At 43.0% G+C, this 19703-nt stretch overlaps 1 protein-coding gene across 4 annotated transcripts in view; it reads left to right on the top strand.

Annotated features, from left to right (window-relative positions):
- LOC309577336 (fibronectin type-III domain-containing protein 3a-like) overlaps positions 1 to 19703 on the top strand; it is a 39543-nt gene that overhangs the window by 6811 nt on the left and 13029 nt on the right. For 3 of the 4 annotated variants that reach the window (XM_082289274.1, XM_082289275.1, XM_082289276.1), the window contains 8 exons: positions 9701 to 9836; positions 13042 to 13117; positions 13961 to 14037; positions 15596 to 15824; positions 16755 to 17027; positions 17908 to 17963; positions 19031 to 19185; positions 19444 to 19503. In XM_082289274.1, the coding sequence (XP_082145400.1) occupies positions 9741 to 9836; positions 13042 to 13117; positions 13961 to 14037; positions 15596 to 15824; positions 16755 to 17027; positions 17908 to 17963; positions 19031 to 19185; positions 19444 to 19503 (1022 nt within the window). In that variant the 5' untranslated portion in view covers positions 9701 to 9740. Of the gene's footprint in view, positions 1 to 7406; positions 7486 to 9700; positions 9837 to 13041; positions 13118 to 13960; positions 14038 to 15595; positions 15825 to 16754; positions 17028 to 17907; positions 17964 to 19030; positions 19186 to 19443; positions 19504 to 19703 lie in introns of those variants that run through there. The other variant, XM_082289277.1, reaches the window with a different exon arrangement.

Consider the following 19703-nt stretch of genomic DNA (forward strand, 5'->3'; position numbering starts at 1 on the left):
AGCAGCTGACTGCTCTGAGCTGTCTCATGGTAGGGAGCCTTTCCTGGAAATTTTCTTGTTGCTGTTGGTTTTAATAAACTGTGTGATTGCCCTCCCTGAGTCGAGTTTAAAGTAAATAAATTGGTGGAGATACAGAATGCAAACATTTGGAAAAGAGCTTTTGGATCACCTCTGTCTCATAGCAGCTGTGAGTGTGTCTGCTATCCCATACTGCTCCCTAAATTCATGGAGGTATCACCCAGATCTGGCACTAAAAAGGCTCAGGTTTGGTGCTTTCCTGGCTCAATCCCAGGAGGTTTCAGTCAAGTTTGGCATAGGACAAAGCAGAGCAGCCCAGCTCAGGGTGCACTTAAATTCCCCACTTTTCCTGGTCCTCACTGGAAGATTCTTTAAAAAGCTTTTAGATATCCTTAATATTTATTCCTTGCCATGAGCTGGGTGTTCTGGCTGGAGGGAGGGACTGGGATGAACCAGGTGCTGTGGAATGATGTGTTCCTGTTGGAGGGAACGTGCCTGCACATACAGCAGCCATTCCTTTGGGTTGCTTCCAGGCTTTCAAACAGAACTTTTCCCCTGGAATCTGGTAAATGGGCAGAACTCCTTTTGTTTTCAGGGAAAAAGTTATCATAAAATGGCTTCAATTTTAACTTCCACTTTATGACAAATTTGTCTTGTAGGGGGGAGTTGTGCTCAGTTATGCAGATCCTTCTCCTGAATTTCAGAGCCTTGGGAGCGGGTGCAGCTCCCTGTAGGAACTTGCAGTTCCCAGCTGGCAAACCTTGGCACACTTGGAAATGCTTTGTTTCATCTGCCCAGCTCTGTGTTCCTTCCAGGTGTGAATTCCAGCTGCCTTTTTGCTGACCAGTTCAGGTCCAAGAGAGAGTTCCAGGCACACACCAGGGCTTGTGCTCTGTCTTGTGCCTCTGGGCAGAAGTTTTTTGGGATTACTTTTCCATGGACTATGGTGTCTACTGCTTCCATAGCTTCCACGGGATTTAGAGAACCATTTGGATACAGAATTTCCATAGTATATGGTTAATGTGTAAATATACTGGTTTTCTTCAAGGCCTAAAAAAACCTAGAATAATGTGGCTTTAAATTCACAGTTTTAAACTTGGAAAATCATATTGAAAATAAGTACATTGTTAAATTGCATTTAATAAAGGTTTTTTCATCTAAGCTTGAAAGTTTTTTGCTTTGTTTAGCTTTAAGACATTGAAATGAGCACCTTGGCTTATTCCAGAAAGTGTCCCCTTTCTGACAGGTGGAAAAAAGGTAGTTTTACTTTTTTTTTTTTTTTTGGTAACAACATTTTTGCAGCTAGAAAATTCCTTAATCCCTTTATTTTTTTAAGTTCAAATAGGAATGAAGCACCTTAATGGTTCAGTCCTTTGAGGTGCTCAGTTCTCTGGAATATTTGTAGAAGCAGGATTTGGATTAGGACACGAATATGACCTTTCAGGAACTCTTCTGAGTTTTGGCTTACGGGACTGGTCACTTAGGAAGCAGCACACAAGTGCTCAGAATTCAACTCTGCTTTTCTGGCAATAAGAGAAAAGCCATAAAAGAACTAAAACAACGAAGGAAAATATTTATCTAAAAGTTATGTCATGTTTACATTACAGAAACTGTTATTGCCAACTTTACAGGCCTCCTAAATGAATAATTCTGAGGACAGGCATGGCCTTAATGTGAGCATAATATTAAATAACAGCTCAAATCAAATCTAATGCACTCTGGGCACTGGCAGAGCTTTTCTGCCCAGCTCCCAGCTCTTCCCAGTGGAGTTTCTCTTAGGAAGAGCAGCAGAAAGTTGTTCAGCCCCTGGAAAAACGTGTGTACGCCTGGAGGGTGGGCACTGGCCTGTCTGTCCCTGGAATCCTGAGGGATGGAGTTTCAGGCTGGAAAACAATCCTGAAGTGCTGGGGAGGTGCTGTGGGAGGATGCAGGGGACAATTGTTTGATTGCTTTCCTGGCACGCTCCCTCAGGAACCCGATCCAGAGGGATGAGGGAGGGAGGATGGAAGTTGATAGGACCCCTCAGGTCGGTGGCCTTGGTGTGTTGGATCTGCTGTTTGTGGGTGTTTTTAGGGATTTTGATATCTGGGAAAGGAGGGCTTCCATCCCAATCTTAGCCCTCCTCCAGGGAGAATTTTAGGAGCATTGAGGCCTGAGAGATGAGCATTAATACTTAATTAAAAATCATTTGTAATTTGGTCAGTGCTGAAAGCAAATACTTGGAGCAGAGTGTGGAAGCCTTGTCCTGTGTGTGTGGAGCTGGGGTGGAATTTTGTTGAGGTTTTTTGTTTTCCTGGGGTCACAGACCTCACCAGGGTCAAAGCCATCCCTGGGTCAGGCTCTCGCAATAGTCGCAATATTTGAGCCCATTTGTTGGGTAAATCGTGAGGGACATTTTCAGGTGAGCTCTCTGAATGTTCAGAATATTTGAGCCCATTTGTTGGGTAAATCGTGAGGGACATTTTCAGGTGAGCTCTCTGAATGTTCAGAATATTTGAGCCCATTTGTTGGGTAAATCGTGAGGGACATTTTCAGGTGAGCTCTCTGAATGTTCAGAATATTTGAGCCCATTTGTTGGGTAAATCATGAGGGACATTTTCAGGTGAGCTCTCTGAATGTTCAGAATATTTGAGCCCATTTGTTGGGTAAATCATGAGGGACATTTTCAGGTGAGCTCTCTGAATGTTCAGAATATTTGAGCCCATTTGTTGGGTAAATCATGAGGGACATTTTCAGGTGATCTCTCTGAATGTTCAGAATATTTGAGCCCATTTGTTGGGTAAATCATGAGGGACATTTTCAGGTGAGCTCTCTGAATGTTCAGAATATTTGAGCCCATTTGTTGGGTAAATCGTGAGGGACATTTTCAGGTGAGCTCTCTGAATGTTCAGAATATTTGAGCCCATTTGTTGGGTAAATCATGAGGGACATTTTCAGGTGAGCTCTCTGAATGTTCAGAATATTTGAGCCCATTTGTTGGGTAAATCATGAGGGACATTTTCAGGTGAGCTCTCTGAATGTTCAGAATATTTGAGCCCATTTGTTGGGTAAATCGTGAGGGACATTTTCAGGTGAGCTCTCTGAATGTTCAGAATATTTGAGCCCATTTGTTGGGTAAATTGTGAGGGATGTTTTCAGGCTCAAGGCTGTGTTGCCCTCCTGGCTGGAAGCCAAATTTCCCACAAGATGCTGCGACCTAATTGCCTCGGGGGTCGTTACAAATGATTTCCAGGATTTTAATCAAAACATGGATTTAGTGGGGAACAGATGACTTATGGAGTGGGGGTGGTCCCTCCAGAGCTTGGGTTGTAACTGAGCTGCTGTTAAATCTCTCCTTGCCTTAATCTTGCTCAGATCTCACGTGTGGTCCTGGGGCACAAACTATTTTAGGACTGGGATGGTACCTCCAACACCTTGTTAATGCTGTTCATTGGAAAAGCTTGGGTAGGAGAGGGCAGCTTGGGTCTTTTTTCCCCGATTTTTCCTGCTTCAGAATTGCGTGGGGCATATCTGGGGTTTTTAGGAGTGATAATTAAGGTTGGATCTTTTTGGCAAGGTTATTCCTTAGCCTGACGTTGGGGATGGCTTTGGGTTGGCTCTGTGGTTGTTCTTTTTAACAGCCTTTGGAGCTGAGTGATGGAAAGTTGAACTGACAGAGTGGAGTATGCGTAAAATACTCAGAGCCTCAGTTTGCAGGAGACCTGGATTTTAAGGCATGGCAGTAACACTTCTTTATCAGAGAACGTGGGATTTTTCCTCCCACTTAGAGAAAATAAATTGGCTATACTTTTTATATATTACATAATATTTATAATAATAATTAGTAATTCTGTCAGTATAAAAAGGTGTAAGTAAAGCTTTAGGTGTTTATACAATACTGCTTTTAGTAAAGAGCAATGTGAGAGTAGTTTACTTCAGGCTGGCAGGTTGCATAAGGCACTGAACCTGGAAATCAGGAAGTCTCTGCTGAATTTCATTCTCTCCTTCCTGGACACATTGTTCTTTCTAACTCAGGCATACTGCATTTAAAAAAAAGATAAAGTTGCCATTTAAGTAATATGCTCCTTTCTCATCTTAAATCCAGCACTTACTGTAATGAAAATCCAGCCTTTGGGACAGTTTCTGTCTGGGATTATAAACTTATTTTTCACTGTTTATGAAATCTGTTTGGTTTCTGCTCTGGACAGTGGAATGGAGCTGATCCACTCCTGTCTGCAGTGTTCCTCCCATTTAGTCTGTGTGAGATCATGCTGGAGAGAGGTTTTTAATATAATAGGAAAATAATATGAGACAACAGGAACTTTGAAACTTGTTAAATCCATAATGCTGCAACACATTTGCACAACAGATAATCCCACATTCTGTTAACATGACTAAAGGATACAATTCAAATGAAAAAGTTATTTTTTCAGTTTATTAAATTTTTCTTATTTTTTTATATTACGATTAAGAAATAAACAACCTCTTTGTTCTTACATGCCCTGCAGTAAATACTTGCAAATTCATTGTTAGTGCCTAAAGAGAAACATGTCTGTAAATTGTAAATTAAAACAGGAATGATGTGTTTATCTTGGAAAATTCTTCTGGCCATAACCTTTCTTCCAGATATGGCTGTGATAATTTTGATGTTGTTTCTCCTGTGCCATTCAAGTGGAAGTGACAGAGCTGATGTGCTGCCTCATCCTGAGCTGCACACTGGAAACGGCTGAAGGAGGCTTAGGAATACTGGGAGTTCTTCCCAGAAGTTTACAAAACATTGATGGAGTCGTTATGGTTGGAAAAGACCTCTAAGATCCCCAGCTCCAACCTTTGTCTGTAACTGCCCCCATGCCCTGGAATTACTCATCATTCCACTTTGGATCCAGACCATCGGAGACAATTTTAGAGTTTCCGACTGTCTTGTGTGAATCCCTGCTGTTTTCCAGACCTGAGGCGGGATGATCCCATATCAGACAGCCCTCACGAGCTCCCTTTCCTCTGCTCCATCCGTCAGGGAGCTTAAGAGCTGTTTTCCATGGAAATGGGAGCCCAGAATCAATGAACACTGAGCGGCTCCTCGGGAGCTGGCCGGGCTCCAGCAGCTCTGCCGGGGAGGAATTTGGGCTGGAGCAAAGGGAAGGCCGATGCTGGAGCCTTCCAGAGGCTCGGCATTTTTACTATGGCAGGAAGTGAGGTCAGGCCCAGCCGCTGTGGATGGGAATTGTTTGCTGGAAGGGCAGTCCTGGAGATTTTCTGTTTTTCTTAGAAGCCTTTGTAGGGTGAGTGTCCCTGGAAAATGTTGCCTTCCTTTGAATATGGGAACCATGACCATGTTACATGAGACTGTTGAATTACTCCAGAACACTTCTCAGAGCCCATTTTTACAACATGGATTGGGTTTATTTAGTTTAAAATATGTTTTATTGGGAAAAATTACCGTATTTCAGCTTTTTAGATGTGTGTGTGTGTTGAATAATCTTTGAAAACAAAAGCTCAAGCTGTTTAACTTAGAAATGTGTTGCCCGCTATCACTTCCTTCAGCTTCAGTTTTGTTTCTGAGATGATTAATCCCAATTATTTTATTTTTTTATGGCTCTCATGCTCTGTGGGCTGAATTAATCCCTCAGCTCAGCCAGGTTTGGGAATGACCTTTAGCTGATGTGTGGTAGAAACCACTGCAAAGAAATGAATCAAGCCAGAAGTGCCCTTGCAAAATGTAACCTTTCTAAAATTTAATCAGTTTAATTCCACACTGAGTCAAAAATCTCCAGGACAGGGTGACAAAGCTGTAGAGACACCTCTACAAATTCTGCTACTGATTCATATTTAATGAGTCACTAAACTTCAGTTCATTCCTATAAATTACAAAGTTTGCCTGGTCTTTAATGCTTCCAGATGGGATTTTTCTTGCTTTTTTTAAAGTTATTTTGGTTTATTTATTATGTATTATTTAGCTTATTTAGTTATTTTTATTTATTTAATTTAAGATTTAGTGTATTATCTTTAATGTCAGCGAAGCCTCTGAATTCCCAGGACTGTACTTTTTTCCTTGTTTTTTTTTCCTCCTGACCACTTGAATAGTTCCTGGGGATGATAAATCCCTCACTGCCAGGAACAGACCATGGCAAAAGCTGCTCTTCCTGAGATTTGATGGAATAAAGTGGACCAAGCAGCTCTTGGATGCAGTTCTCCCTGTGGGTGGGTTGTTCCTTCTGGTCCATGAACCCCCCCCGCTGGATTTGCTTCTCCAAGCTGGCTTGGTTTGGGGGAAATCCAAGGCTTTAGGGAAGCCTGGAATCAATGACAGAGTATTAGGGATGATGTGAAACTTGGGAACTCAGGAGTGTTGGTGGAGGAGAGGCTGGACATGATCTGGTCCCCAGGAGCCCCAGATTCCAGGGTTTGTTCCCAGCATGGGCAGGAGGAAGGGGGGAGTTCTGCCCCTCTGCAGAGCTGCCTCCAGCCCTGGGCTCCCAGCACAGGAAGGATGTGGAGCTGCTGGAGAGAGTCCAGAGGAGGCCACGGAGCTGTTCCAAGGGCTGGAGCTCCTCTGCCCTGGAGCTGGGGGTGCTCGCCTGGAGAAGACAAGGCACCAGGGAGACCTCAGAGCCCCTTCCAGGGCCTGAAGGGCTCCAGGAGACCTGGAGAGGAACTTTGGACAAGGACCTAGAGGGACAGGACACAGGGAATGGCTTCCCATTGGCAGAGAGCAGGGTTAGATTGGATATTGGGAAGGAATTATTCTCTGTGAGGGTGGCTGGGCCTGGATCCCTGGAAGTGTCCAAGGCCGGGTTGGATGGGGCTTGGAGCAGCAGCCTGGGATAGTGGGAGGTGTCCCTGCCCATGGCAGGAGGTGGAGCTGGAGGAGATTTAAGGTCCCTTCCAAATCCCAAACCATCCTGGGATTCCGTGATGCCCTGACTGGGAGTGTGGATGGAGGTGGGTTTGGGATGCTGGAATCTCCCCTCTGCCCCTGTGGTGATTGTCCTCCACCTTTCCCTTGGGAGCAGCCTTGCCCTGCAGGGAGGGCTGAGCAGGACTGGATTCCCTGCTCCAGGCCAGCCGTGGGAGGGTGTTGGGAAATGGCTTTTCAAGATAGAGTTCTGTCTTTGTTTTGTTTTGCAGGAAATTGTGCTGAGTATGTAATAACTTTTCAGGAATTCTCTTTTTATTTGCCCAAATACCACCTACTTCCTCGAGTGAAATGGACACTTTGGGGAGGTGGATCTGGGAATTCATTTCCCTGGAAAAGTTTTACCTGTTGAAGTGGGGAGGGGTTGAGTCCCACATTCACTGACTCTGTTCCCTTGGAGGGCAGGGTGTTTTTGCTGCTCTTATCAGTGTTTTCAAGGAATGAAGCAGTGCTCAAAACCCAAAATAACTTGTTTTTCTCTAATCTGTCAGGACGTCCTTCTTTGTCCTCAGTGTTCTGCCACTTGCAGCCACCCCAGCCCAGCTGCACAGGAAAATATCAACGTTCTGAGCCAGGTGAAACTGCCCAAAAACCTCTTTAGATGGTTTTGTTTCTGTCACTACTTCTATTTTCTCTGACCATGTGGTCATTGCTACTAAGACACAAAATTGGCTATTTTTGGAGTTATCATTAACAGTTTAAAACCAATTGTATCCTGATACTCCAAATACTAAGTTCTTCCTCTGAAAAATGAAGTTACAGCACTAAGCAAGCAGAAACTGTGTGGAGTTGTCCATGTAAATTAAACCCTCCCTGTGTCATTAGGCAGGAGATGAAGGGTTCTAAAAACCACGGGAATGTTGGGGTTCTGCTCTACAATTTGTCCTAAGGAGAGAATTAAATTCAGCCAAGGCAGGGGACGAGCAGAGAAACTTGGAGCCTTTATTTGAAGTTGCAGAGGATGAGCACAGAAACTCTGAACGTTTATTTAAAGTTGCAGGTGCCTTTGGGCCCTGTTTCAGAACACGTTTTTCTGCAGCTGCTTGTTTGGGGTAGTTGAATTTCAATGCAGATGGAGTTGCCTTTTGGTAAAGGGGTTTCCCCTTTATTTTAAGTACTAATTTTAAAAAATTTAAGTACTAATTCAGGGAATTCATATGCATATATAAAATAAAGAATTTTCATTTTGCCTGTGTGTTGTGAATTCCTGTTACGGCTCGTAAGGCTTAGATCCAACCTCAGAAAATGGGAGAGGTGTAGAGGAAGAAACCTTTGCCTGAATTTTACTGTTCCAGGCAGGGATTTTTAAGTGGAATAGCTAAAATTTGTGTCCTTGGCAGAGGCAATTCCAAACCTGACAAAAAGGAGATTATGTTATTCAGGAAACAAATAGCATGCTAAGGCAGTTCAGTATATTTATTAAGTGTATTTAGGCCAAACCTGGTACAAATTTGATCTTTGAGGTCCTGTCCAGCCCTTGCACCTTGCAGTGATGTTTGGCTTCTTAAAATTGTTACTGGAGCAGCCCTGGAAAACAATTTCCTTGTGAAAGGAGCTGGGTTTGAGGAAGTCTTGAGGAGTTTGCTGTGCTGCATTTTGTGTCTGTGTGATTGATTGTTATCTCTGATTTTGAGATGCTTTTGCAAAGAAGGAATGGGGGTTTTATCAGTGGATTCCACCAGCTCCTTTGCCTTGACTTGCCAACACAGGAAAAATCTGTAATCTCAGCTTTCTTACTGATTTTTCTGTACAAAGTGAGTTAAAACCAGAAGAAATGATATTAATTCTGTTTCTCCTATTGTTTCTAATTTGCTGGAAATTGAGACCTACAGGTACAGAATTAAGCTGTTTTCCTCTTTTTTTCTTCCCCAAACACTGCCCTTTCCGTGCTGCTTGTGGAGAACTGAACAAGGATTTGACATTTTTAAACAGCCTGACTTGGTTCATGCACAGATTGAGGGGGGTGTTTCGTGGTTTGCTTTTTATTTTTAAGGAATTGGCCTCTCCTGACCACATTTTGCCTTCTGGTTTATGGGAGGTAATGGGAAAGGAGAAGGAAGTGTCAGCATTTCCTGTATCCTGTTATCTTGTGCTTTTTATGGATGCTGGATTAACTATACACTGAAAATTCCCTACCATTTGGAGCTTGTAGCTTGACTTACTCTAATGACTGTAATTAATTTGTGTCATGTGTATTTTGACTTGCTCTAATTACAGATTATTCTTGGAAGCCCACGACTCTGCAGCACTTTTCCATTCACATTTCTCCATGGTGCTCAGTCAAAGATTTGGGGACAGAGTGGGGTTTTATGTTGTCTTCAGCTTTGTTTTCAGCATGACAGATTCTGTATTGGAGAAATTGCATGGTTTGGGGGTTTTTTTTGGTCGTCACTAAAATGTAAATGTGCTATGTGCATTAGTTAGCCTAAAGCTTGGGGTCTGGAGTGGAAGCAGTTTAGGAATTTGAAGTGCAAATTTAGGAATAAATTGCTGTATAAATGTAAATTCCTCTACTGTGTAATTGCTGTGCTGAGGTACCAGTTCCAGCACTCGTGGCATGGCAAGCTGAATATTTCTGATGATTTAAGGGGAGAATTTGGAGAGAAGGATATTTATTGCTTCCATGAAAGGAGTTAGAAGTGCAAAACAGGATAATATTGGACTGTTTGGGTGCACTGGGAATATTCTGAGGTGGCAGGGCCCCACAAGCTGAGTTTGTCAAACAAACAGGGAATGATTTAAGGAAGGAAGAGCCGGATCTGACCCTATCCCTGTGTTTTCTTGGAGCAGGTGGTTGAGGTGAGCAGGTGTCCATGAACAATCCCAAGAAATGATGGCTGACCAGCCGCCCCCCCTGGAAGCTACACCTCTGCTGAATGAAGTGCCACTTCTACCTCACATGGTCAACGGGGACAGCATCCAGCAGGCAAGTGAGCCCTGAACTGGGAGCACTGGGAACTGGGATCGTGGCTCCACAAAAACCAGGCAGCTCTGCTACTGATCTGCAAAACTGGGAATGGATGTGGTTCTGAGCACTGATGTCAGGAGTTAAACAGAAGTGCAAATGGAGAGAGGAAAAAATCATTCAGCTCCAAACCAGGGGACAGGTGTGAAAGGAGGGCTTTAAAATGGAGCTGCACACTCCAAAAATCAAAGGAAAAATTAGGGGGTTAATAAAGGTTTGGAAACTCCTGTGAAATAATGAATAAAGATTAGCAAGGGATTGCAGAGGAAATCTATTACAGGAAAATGAAAGGAAAGACCTTGGCTTCCTGGTTTTAAGTGTCATCATTAATAATTACGGTGCAGTGGTGAAACCTGAGTGTATTTAGCTGAAACTTTAGAGCTTTGTTTAGAGCTTTGTTGAACACAACCCTTCAGAAGTCCCTGGTAGTATTAGACATGCAGGTAAAAGTGGCAGCAGAACAATTTTGAAGCCCAAGTATGTGTAAATGGTCAGTAATTGTGAATTTAGTGTTTGGCAGTAAGAGCTGAGTGCTTTGTACTACAAATACTGGGAGCTCTTCCCATCCTTTGAGGTCTGATAGGCCATAAATGCAAAAGTTTAAATGAGATCTCCTTCAATTTGTCATTGTTGCAGATAAGAAGGATAAATCTGTGTTGTTTTGGTTGTGTGCTTGGAAAAATGGGCTTTATTAAAGAAAAAGTCCTTTTCCCTTTGTGCCTCAGACTCTGGAGATGGAAGTACAACGAGGGTGTCTGGAAATGAGCAAAGTCTCTAAGATGTTTCTGAAGTTCTAGTATTAGAAGGTGAAATTTCAGCCCTGCCCAGCTGGGAGGTGACTCAGGTGGTTCAGGTTTCATGAGGAAAAGAGATCAAGTAGATTTAATTGGCCCCTGTCCCCAGAGCTGTGTGTGTGGGACATGGAGGTGACAGTCACTGGCATTTTTAGAACCTAGAGGAGACTTTGCAGTCAGGTGAGATTAAAGAAAATGAAAACAAAAGTGTTGTGTTGTGGAGATGCATTTGAAGAACAGATTTGAAGTTTAAAAGAATCTTTTAAAGAGAGTCTTAACTTAGAATCTTTATTAATGCAGAGGATTTTTAATTATTTCACTGCCAGTGCTGTGAAGGACAGGGTTAATCCTTAATTATTGTACAGTGATTTGTTTCCAGAAGTCAGACATGTGTGTTTGGCCAATTCCAGTTAATCCATTAGTTTCATTTCACTTTAAGCTGAAGTTGGAAGTTTTCTGGAAGGGTTTCTGGTTCCAAAAATGTGTGTGGATAAGGGATAAAACCAGAGCAGTGGCTGATGCTTGGGAACAGCTTTGGCTGTGCTGGTGCCACCAGCCCTGGAGTGGTGCTCGGGACATCTGGAGGCGTTGGCAGCTCCTGGGCTCAGCACTCCCCGTGTCTCACTTGGCTCAGATCCACTCCTTAGCAACACTGGAGCTTCCTGGAAATTTTTCCTTGTTGGAAGGTGGCTGGGGCTGCATTTGCTTCATTAATTACAGTGAGTCACTGCTCTAAGATGTTGCTTGTGCATTCCTGGAATTCCAGGCTCCCAACTGCTGCAGCCCTGTGATTGCAGCACTCAGTTGGGATCCTTCCCTCAGTTCTCCTGAGCTGATTCTGAGAACTGGAGTTAATTGAAACATTTTCTGAAGATGTGACACCCTCAGAGGCTCTGAATCTCTTAAAGGATCCCTTTCTTGCCTCTGAGTTTTGCCCTCAAAGATGAGCCTTTTCCTGGGGTCAATCTCTGCCTGTGGACTCCTGGGTCCCCAGCAAATCTTTTTCCTGTTCTTTGTGCTCTGGCAGATCCCCAGCCCATTATTATCAGTTTTCTTCAAACAATTAACACCGCTTCTCTCTTTACCCCAAGAAATTCATTAGCATTAAAGTCATACATTTATTTGTATTCTGAAGTGACAAATCTGCATAAATTTCATTATTAATGCGAATTATGCCACTTTTAAAGGCATTCTCTGCCATCTCTCCTTCTCCTGGAACCATCATAAAAATTACTGAGTGCTTAAATGGCCTTTTCAGGGGTTTTGGTGGCTTACTTATATCCAGAAACAACTCATCCACCCAAAGAAAATCTCCCCTGTACAAGGAGCATCGATTCTCCCCTACAAGGGAGGTTATGAAAAATAAAATCAAAGATTAATACACCAATATGCAGAAGCTGCAAAACCCCCAGTGTTAAATAGAATTTACCAGTTGATCCTTGGAGTCTGCAGTGCTGAGAGCAGTGAAACTGTGGTGTCTGGGGAGCTCCATCACTGAAAATGTGGCAACACAGAACAGATTCATTGTTAATGTCATGTGTAGCTCATTTTACCAGGAATTAAAAGATTTCTTTAGGTCCCGTCTACCTGCTACAACTGTCACTGCATGAACGACATATACTTTGTAAAAATTGAATGAAAGAAAATTATACTGATTTTCACAGCTGCTTGAACAAATACATTTTATTTCCATTTTTACAGCAGTGCCAGCTGTCACCAGGGTGGAATTTTAATTGTGTGCTTGCAGTTCTTACCTAGCCAAACCCTCCTTTTATTAAAGGATTAGCTGTGTAATATCATAGATGTTACAATAAAAGTGCAGCTGCCAAAATTCCCCTGAAGCTGGGGCAGGGTGAGGGGATGGTTTGGGATCCCAGCACTGCCAGAGGAGTGAGCCTGGCACAGCTCCACTTGGATTTGTGTGCACGAAGATGTGGCCGTGTCCAAAGGGACGTGCAGGATGTCACTGGGGGTTGGATTCCTTACACAGTTACGCAGGGAAAACACACACCTGGGCTTACAGGAGCTGCAGGGCAGGGGTGGTGGGAAGAGCCTGGAATGCAATGTGAATCTCAGGTCATTTATTGCCTCAGTAAAAGCAGAAAAAGCAGTGGGAAACTTGAAATTAGAAGCTTATGTCATGTGTATCAGGTGACGCACTTCTGGTAGTAACCAAAGAAAAAATACAAGGATTTTATGTCAAAAGTACAAAGAAATCTCATTCTACCCATCAGTGTCTCGTCTTCCTTTTTTACTCCAAGGTTGCCAAAGCTCTGTTGTTGTTTGTCTCTGAAGAGAAGGGGTTTCCCCCACAGAGAATTCCTGAAATTTAAAAAGCCCCCAACCCCTCTTTTTTGTTTTATTTCCTGCAGGTGATTCTTGTCCAGGTAAACCCAGGTGAAACATTTACAATTACAACTGAAGATGGACACATTCAGTGCATTCAAGGTGAAGAGAAGCTGAAGTCCTGGATCCAGATATTTTGGTTCTAGACTTGTTTCATTGTTTTTTTTCTGTGATGTCAGATACGTTTTCTGCACTGGAATACATCAGATTTTTCAGTTTGTGTCCAAGCACAAATGAGGCAGCACTGGGAAGCTGCCAGAATTCCCTGCATCCTGCAGATTTTCATTTCCAAAAGCTGGGTTTGCAGTGATCCTTGAATAAGTGTCTTCCCAGGCTCTTCACACATGATTTATATGGCATTTAATCCACAATAATCTAAACAAATTTCACGGGCACTGGGACCTCCCTGTGCTGTAAGGTGGGGAAATCATTGCTCCACTCCGTGCCTACAAATTTCTTTTTACCTTCTCAGTAAGTGACAGAAAATCCGAGTCAGGGCAAAATATCTCCTGTAAGTCAAGTTGAATTTATCAGTATTTCCATTTTTGGAGTATTTGTCACCATTTTACATGACATTATATAAAATATGTCCATTCTGCTTTCATCAAATCCCCTACAGGAATACTTCCCTTGAGTTTAACATGAAAAATAATGTATTTAAAATACTTTTTTTTAAAGTTCCTAGATCAGCTTTACTCCAATACCTGCATTTGCCTGCATTACTACAGATTTTTAGCTGTCACAAATTATTTATACTGATTTTTTGCAATTAAAAAGACACTGTCGACCAAAGGGTGGTGGTTGGGCTAAAGCCAATAATCGAGCAGAGAATAGGATGCAATTCCTGATGTTTCAGGCTCCAGGGTGAGCTCCCACCTTTGGAAAAAGGTGTCTCCAGGTGGGAAAAGCCGTGGTTGTTAAAAAGTGGCCCCTTGTCCTCTCCAGGTCCAGCACATGTCCCTATGATGTCACCAAACGGTTCCATGCCGCCGATTTTTGTGCCTCCCGGTTACGTATCTCAGGTACGTTTATTTATCCTTCTCTTGCAGTGTTTTTTTGGGGGGGGGGGAATTTTATAATGTTTTTGTTACTTGTTGATGATTGTAGCTGTGAAAAAAGCTGTTTTTTCCACTGAACTCACCAGCTATTTCTCTTTATTTTTGTGGGCTCTGTCACCTCTGTTACTGTGTAATGTTTGATCCGGTTTCCAGGATTTTTTTAATCCTACTCCCAGCAGCAAAAGACACTTTTAGTAACAAGGACAGCTCTGAATTGACTGACTGAGCTCCATGAACAGGATCCACGTTTATTTTTTATCAGTCCTGTTTGCAGGGTGAAGCTGGGTCATGTGAACAGTCCCAACTGGCTGCAGGTTTTCTATTTTAATATAAAAATCCATCAGAGTTTTCAGTGCCCCTTTCTTTACCAGCCCTGATCTCCTGACAATCCAGCAAAGCAGCACTGCTGGAGCAGAGTGCAGAGTGTGGTAGTGATGCAAACACTGATTCTGGTGACGTGCCTGGGAAATGAGCAGGGCTCTGGGCTCTCCCAGCTTTGCTTTTCCACTCCCATGGATTTTCCACTCCTGGGTGTTGTTCAGCCACAGCAGGTCAGATCTGTGTGTTGTTACCAGAAATAGTCCCAGTTCCCAATGTGATTTTTTTCTAAATTAATGCGCTTTTAAGGGAAATAATTAAAACCAAATGTGGAAACAGGACTCATGTTGTAGTGACGTTGAAAATCAGGAGTGTTCTGAGTAGGTTTGAAACTTGCAACTGTGAGTTCTTGGGTTCTCCAGGCAGTTTCTTTTTGCACACAGCTGCATTTCAGGCTTCTGCTGTTCTCAGCTCTGCAGACCTTGAGGAAAGATTCCCCCAGACAATGTCTGATCCTGTGAAATGGAGCCCTGAGTGCAAACACTGAGCAAAGCCCTGGCAGCGCTGAGCTGCTCAGCCTGAAAACCACATTTATTTGTTCTGTGTTTGCTGTCACCTGAAACCTGCAGGGTTGGGTTGTTTTCCCTTGGTTGTTGTGACAGGGATTGACAAGTTGCAAAGAAGCTTTAAATCAGAGCTTGAGTTACTTGGTTCTTGTCAGATGAGGGGATAACTTTGTGTTCCCAGTCTCTGGAGGAGCCCAGGGGTAGTTCTCTTGGATTCTGCCAAAGTGGAGTGAAATGATGCGGGAGTGAACAGGTTGTGGACTCCCATCCCTGGAAGTGTTCCAGGACAGGTTGGATGGGGCTTGGAGCGACCTGGTGTGTAGAAGGTGTCCCTGCCCATGGTAGGGGGTGGGATGGGATGAGATGAAATTTGAGGTCTTTTTCCACCCAAACCATCCTGGGACTCTGTGATTGTTCAGCACTTTGGGGTGTGAGGCTCAGCTTCTCACAGCTGACTGCCTCAAACTCCACTTTATCCCAGCAGAACATGCCTGGTTTCCATGGAATCCAGTCTGGTGTGCAAACCCCTGCTGTCAGGTGCTGGGTGTGACCTGGAGCAGGGAAATTCCTTGTTAAATGTACAGTGTTTTATGGGATTCTCTCTGGACTCACAGCTGATTTCTCCCGCTTCCCGGCAGGTGGTGGAAGAAAATGGAGTTCGGAGAGTGGTGGTGGTGCCCCACTCGGGGGAATTCCATCCTTCCATGCATCCTCCCCCTCCTCCCCACGTGCCCCATTATATGCACCACCCCCACGCCCTGCTCCCACCCCCCCCTCACCCCGTGTTCCCCGCGGTGCCCGGCGCAGGAGAGCTCCCACCCCAGTTCATCCACCAGCACCCGCCACCACACGTGTTCCAGGAGCAAGGTGAGAGCCCGGGAATGCCCCAAATCCCAGGAAGCAGCCGGGAGGGACAGCTGGGGCTTGGCCCTGCCTCCTCCACACATTCCCAGGGGTTGTGTTATTAACTTAGAGCACCCCTGTGGATCAGGTACTCACCATGTGCTGAGTGTGGTTGTGTAAAGCTTAAATCCTCTGTTTTCAAGGAATTATGCAAAAGCAGTACCTGATAAATGTTGTCTTTTCCATGCATCCCTACTTTTGCCACTGTAAATCCCACAGGAGTGGCTCCTACCTTTCCCTAAAACTCTGCCCTCTTTTTTTTTGTCATAGCCTTGGCATGAAGTTTATTGGAAATGCATTTAATTTGATACATGAATGCTTTTTTGGTTTTTTTAGTCCCACTATGACTGAAAAGTGAACAAAAATAACCCCAAAAATGTCGTTATCCGTAGTGGAGGGTGAAGTGCAAACCCACTCCATTTAAAAACTGAACAAAGCAATAAATCAGTGAAGCACTGGGGTTATGCTGAATTAAACCAAGCTCTAATCCTTATTTTATAACCAAGAGTTAGAACACGAGTTAGACTTAGGAAGACCATTCATTGTCTCTCAAGCTTAAATTGGTAATTAATTATTTTGACTCACTTTAGGGTAAAACAGCACCCAGGCTGTGTTTGAAGAATTCAGTTTGGGTCCTAAATTTGCTTAATTTTTTGCAAATGTGTCTGTAGCAGGGAAGAAAGGCAGCTGTAAAGCAGGATCTGGAGCAGCTGACAGGAGAAAGGCCCAAAAAACTCAGTTTAAAAAGACCCCAAACTCTAAAATCCCTGCACTTACAGATGACAAAGCACAGGGAAGTTGCAGGGGCTCTGATTTTAGTGATTTTTCCAGCTTGTAGATTCAGATGTCAAATGAATAATACAGAATAATGAAGTAATTTCTCCCTTTGTGCAGAACCTCGTTCCCATGGAAGGACAAACTTCATCCAGAGGGATGAGAGGAGTCTCAAAATGCAGGAACACCTCAAGAAGAGACTAAAGGACAGACAAGCCAGTGGTCACACCAACAATAAACTGAACAGCCCTCCCTCCTCACCACATAAAGTCCTTAATTCTTCCAATGCCACAATTCCCAATGGGAATGGAAAGGCACAGCAAGGGGCAGTTGGAGCACTAAAGCAGAAGCAGATAGGAAAAACAAAGGGCAGTCCAGAGGCAGAGATGGGAGGTAGGTGGCATGGACAGGGGAAATCTCAATTATTTTCTTATTTTCTATAAATCCATTGCAAAACAGGTTCTGAAAAAGCTGGATTTAGAAATTTCTTTGGCTGCTCAGGATTAGAGGAAGCCTGAAATCTGTTATGGTTAGATTTTTTTTTCTCCAGAAATCATTGTAATATCGAGTTCTTTCATTTGATATTTATCAAATAAGATCTTCAGGAAGATTTAATTTTAAACCTTTTTACTTCCCTGCCGTTTCTGACCCAGGACTTATCATAATTCCCAGCGAGGATGACCTGTAGGTACTTCCAGAACTTCTGGTGTCGCTGTTTGTGGTACTTTTTGCTTAACTGGGAGTTACTTAAACCTTCAAGAAATAGGAAAATTTGAGCAGTTGTAGAGGCTGCAGTTTAATTAATTCTAATTCCAGCTTTTTAATACCTCATGGTTACTAAAAACCTCGTGCAGCGTCATTGTCTTTGCTTTGGTTTGAGACAGTGTCAGGCTTCTTCCAAACTGGGAATGTTTTGCCATAGAAATTCCAGGAAAATACATAAGACGGAGATAAGATCATATTGTCGTTTTTTTAACACCTTTCATTTTTGGAGGAATGTTTTTGTGTTGTCAAAGAAAACCTATTTCTGCCCATTAGGAAAAGATCCCCTTTGTGCAGGATGTACTAAAAGGGTTTTTGTAACACTGTTGGTTTTGGATAGTTGGTGTTTCTGCCCCTCACGCAGCCAAAACAAACAGGGGAAATTAACTTTGCACAATAAGAACCATTGTTCAAGTCCTAATGAGGCCAACTCCATCTCGTGGTGGCCTTTTGGTAACAGCCTGGGTTGCTCTCAGGCTTTGGGATAATCTGGTTTGTGTTTGAATTGCAGAATCTGACACAGAATCCAAGAAATGTGATACTCACTTGAGCATTGGCAAGCCAGTCGTAAGTATTATCCCTAAAATCCCATTATTTCCTGGGCCTATGCTTCCTGTAAAATAACTTGTGTTTTATCAATCCCTTTTTCTTGGTTCTTAATGGTTTGTTTTTTTAATAGAGAAGATGAATACAGTTTAGTTGTCAGAGTTTATGGAAATTCACTGTTCCTCAGTTTGCCAGGCTGTAATCCCAGAATATTCCACTGTTGCAGTTTTCCAGAGTATGTGAGGGCTTTACCTTGCAAGCCAGGGGCCTGCTAAACTCTTGGAAGTTTGTCCACTCTTGGAACCATCCTTTGCTCAGCAGAGAGGATTTAGGAATATTGAGGATAAAATTTACGCAAATAGATCCTCTTTTTATGTTATCTTGAGAAACTGGAGCAATATTTGAGTATTTAGGGACTAACTTAGGAAGGTGGAGTCTGATGAGGGTAATTTAAATGTCTGTGTTTGATCTTGAGCATGTTTAATGAGCTCTTCTCTGCATTATCCACACAGCAAATGGGTTGTGTTCCTTTACACCAGGTTTTGAGGGTTTTTTTTGGTCCTTTAGTACTTTTTCCTTGCTGCTTCTGACATCTGTACTTAAAGCTACCACAGGGCTATGTTCCCTTGGGCAGAGAAAATTTGGAGTGTGGGAATTAAGCAGCAAAAAAAGTCAGACAAGATTTTGAGTCTTGAAAACAGAACACTTTGCTGTCCTTTGGATCAGTGGTTGAATATTGTGTGAGGGAGCTGTCAGAAAATGAGGTGTCTGTGCCTGAATCTGGTCTGGGGTCCTGCCCAAGACTCCCCAGCTGAACATTTGCTCCAAATGAGTGATGGAAACGTTGATACAGGAATTTTCTCTTCCTGCCCCAGTGTGGTGTTGGTTTGGTGTTGGAAGGGAAAGCCTTTAGTAATGAAAAGAGGAAATCATTGCAATCCAAAGAATGCCTCTAATATTCCCACTCCAAAGGTAAAGAATTCCTCCAGTGAGGAGCTTCCTAGGCCAATTAGCGACGCCATGTTATTGACTAATTAACCTTTTCTTGCAGAAAGCAAACTTACTTGCATTATTTATGCTTTTAATAGGTTTCTGATATACAAGCAAGATCAGCCGTTCTGTCCTGGAATCTCCCAGTTAGTTCACAGAATGGAGAGAGCCATAGTCATAGTCCAGCAGCATTTACATTTGAAGTAGCAATATCCAACAGTGGTAAAAATGGAAAATTTAAATCTGTCTATGTGTAAGTTTAGTTTCTTCCTTTAAGCACAATGTTTAAACCATTAACCAATCAGCAATCTCTCTATCAGGAGCTGTTTGTTGACTTGCAGACCTTCCTACTTCACATGAAATAAATTTTAAGTAATGTCACTAAAGAGTTACGTGGACAGTGGGAAACTTAAATGTGCACTACGTGGTTTTGCTTTTCAATGAGCTTTGAGCCCTGAGGTTTGAGGAAGAGCTGTAACTCTGCTTTCTGTTTGTTTTTGCCTTTTCACAGTGGGGAAGAATTAACAATTACACTTCCTGATCTCAGACCAGCCACTGATTATCATGCCAGGTATGCTGCTGGGGAGGAAATAATGCTTTGGGGGACATGGGAATGACAGGGTTATTGTGGCTTCATGGAAAAGGTGTGACACAAACAGTTAAAGAATTCTCTGAAAACACACCATGCTGTGGACACTGGGTTTGCTATCTAAATTCCCATTTATCTTCTAATTTCATTAAAATACCACCTCATTTTCTTCCCTGCCACCT

The sequence above is a fragment of the Coloeus monedula genome (genome assembly GCF_965178545.1).
Source record: "Coloeus monedula genome assembly, chromosome: 12".
In the NCBI taxonomy this organism is placed as follows: domain Eukaryota; kingdom Metazoa; phylum Chordata; class Aves; order Passeriformes; family Corvidae; genus Coloeus; species Coloeus monedula.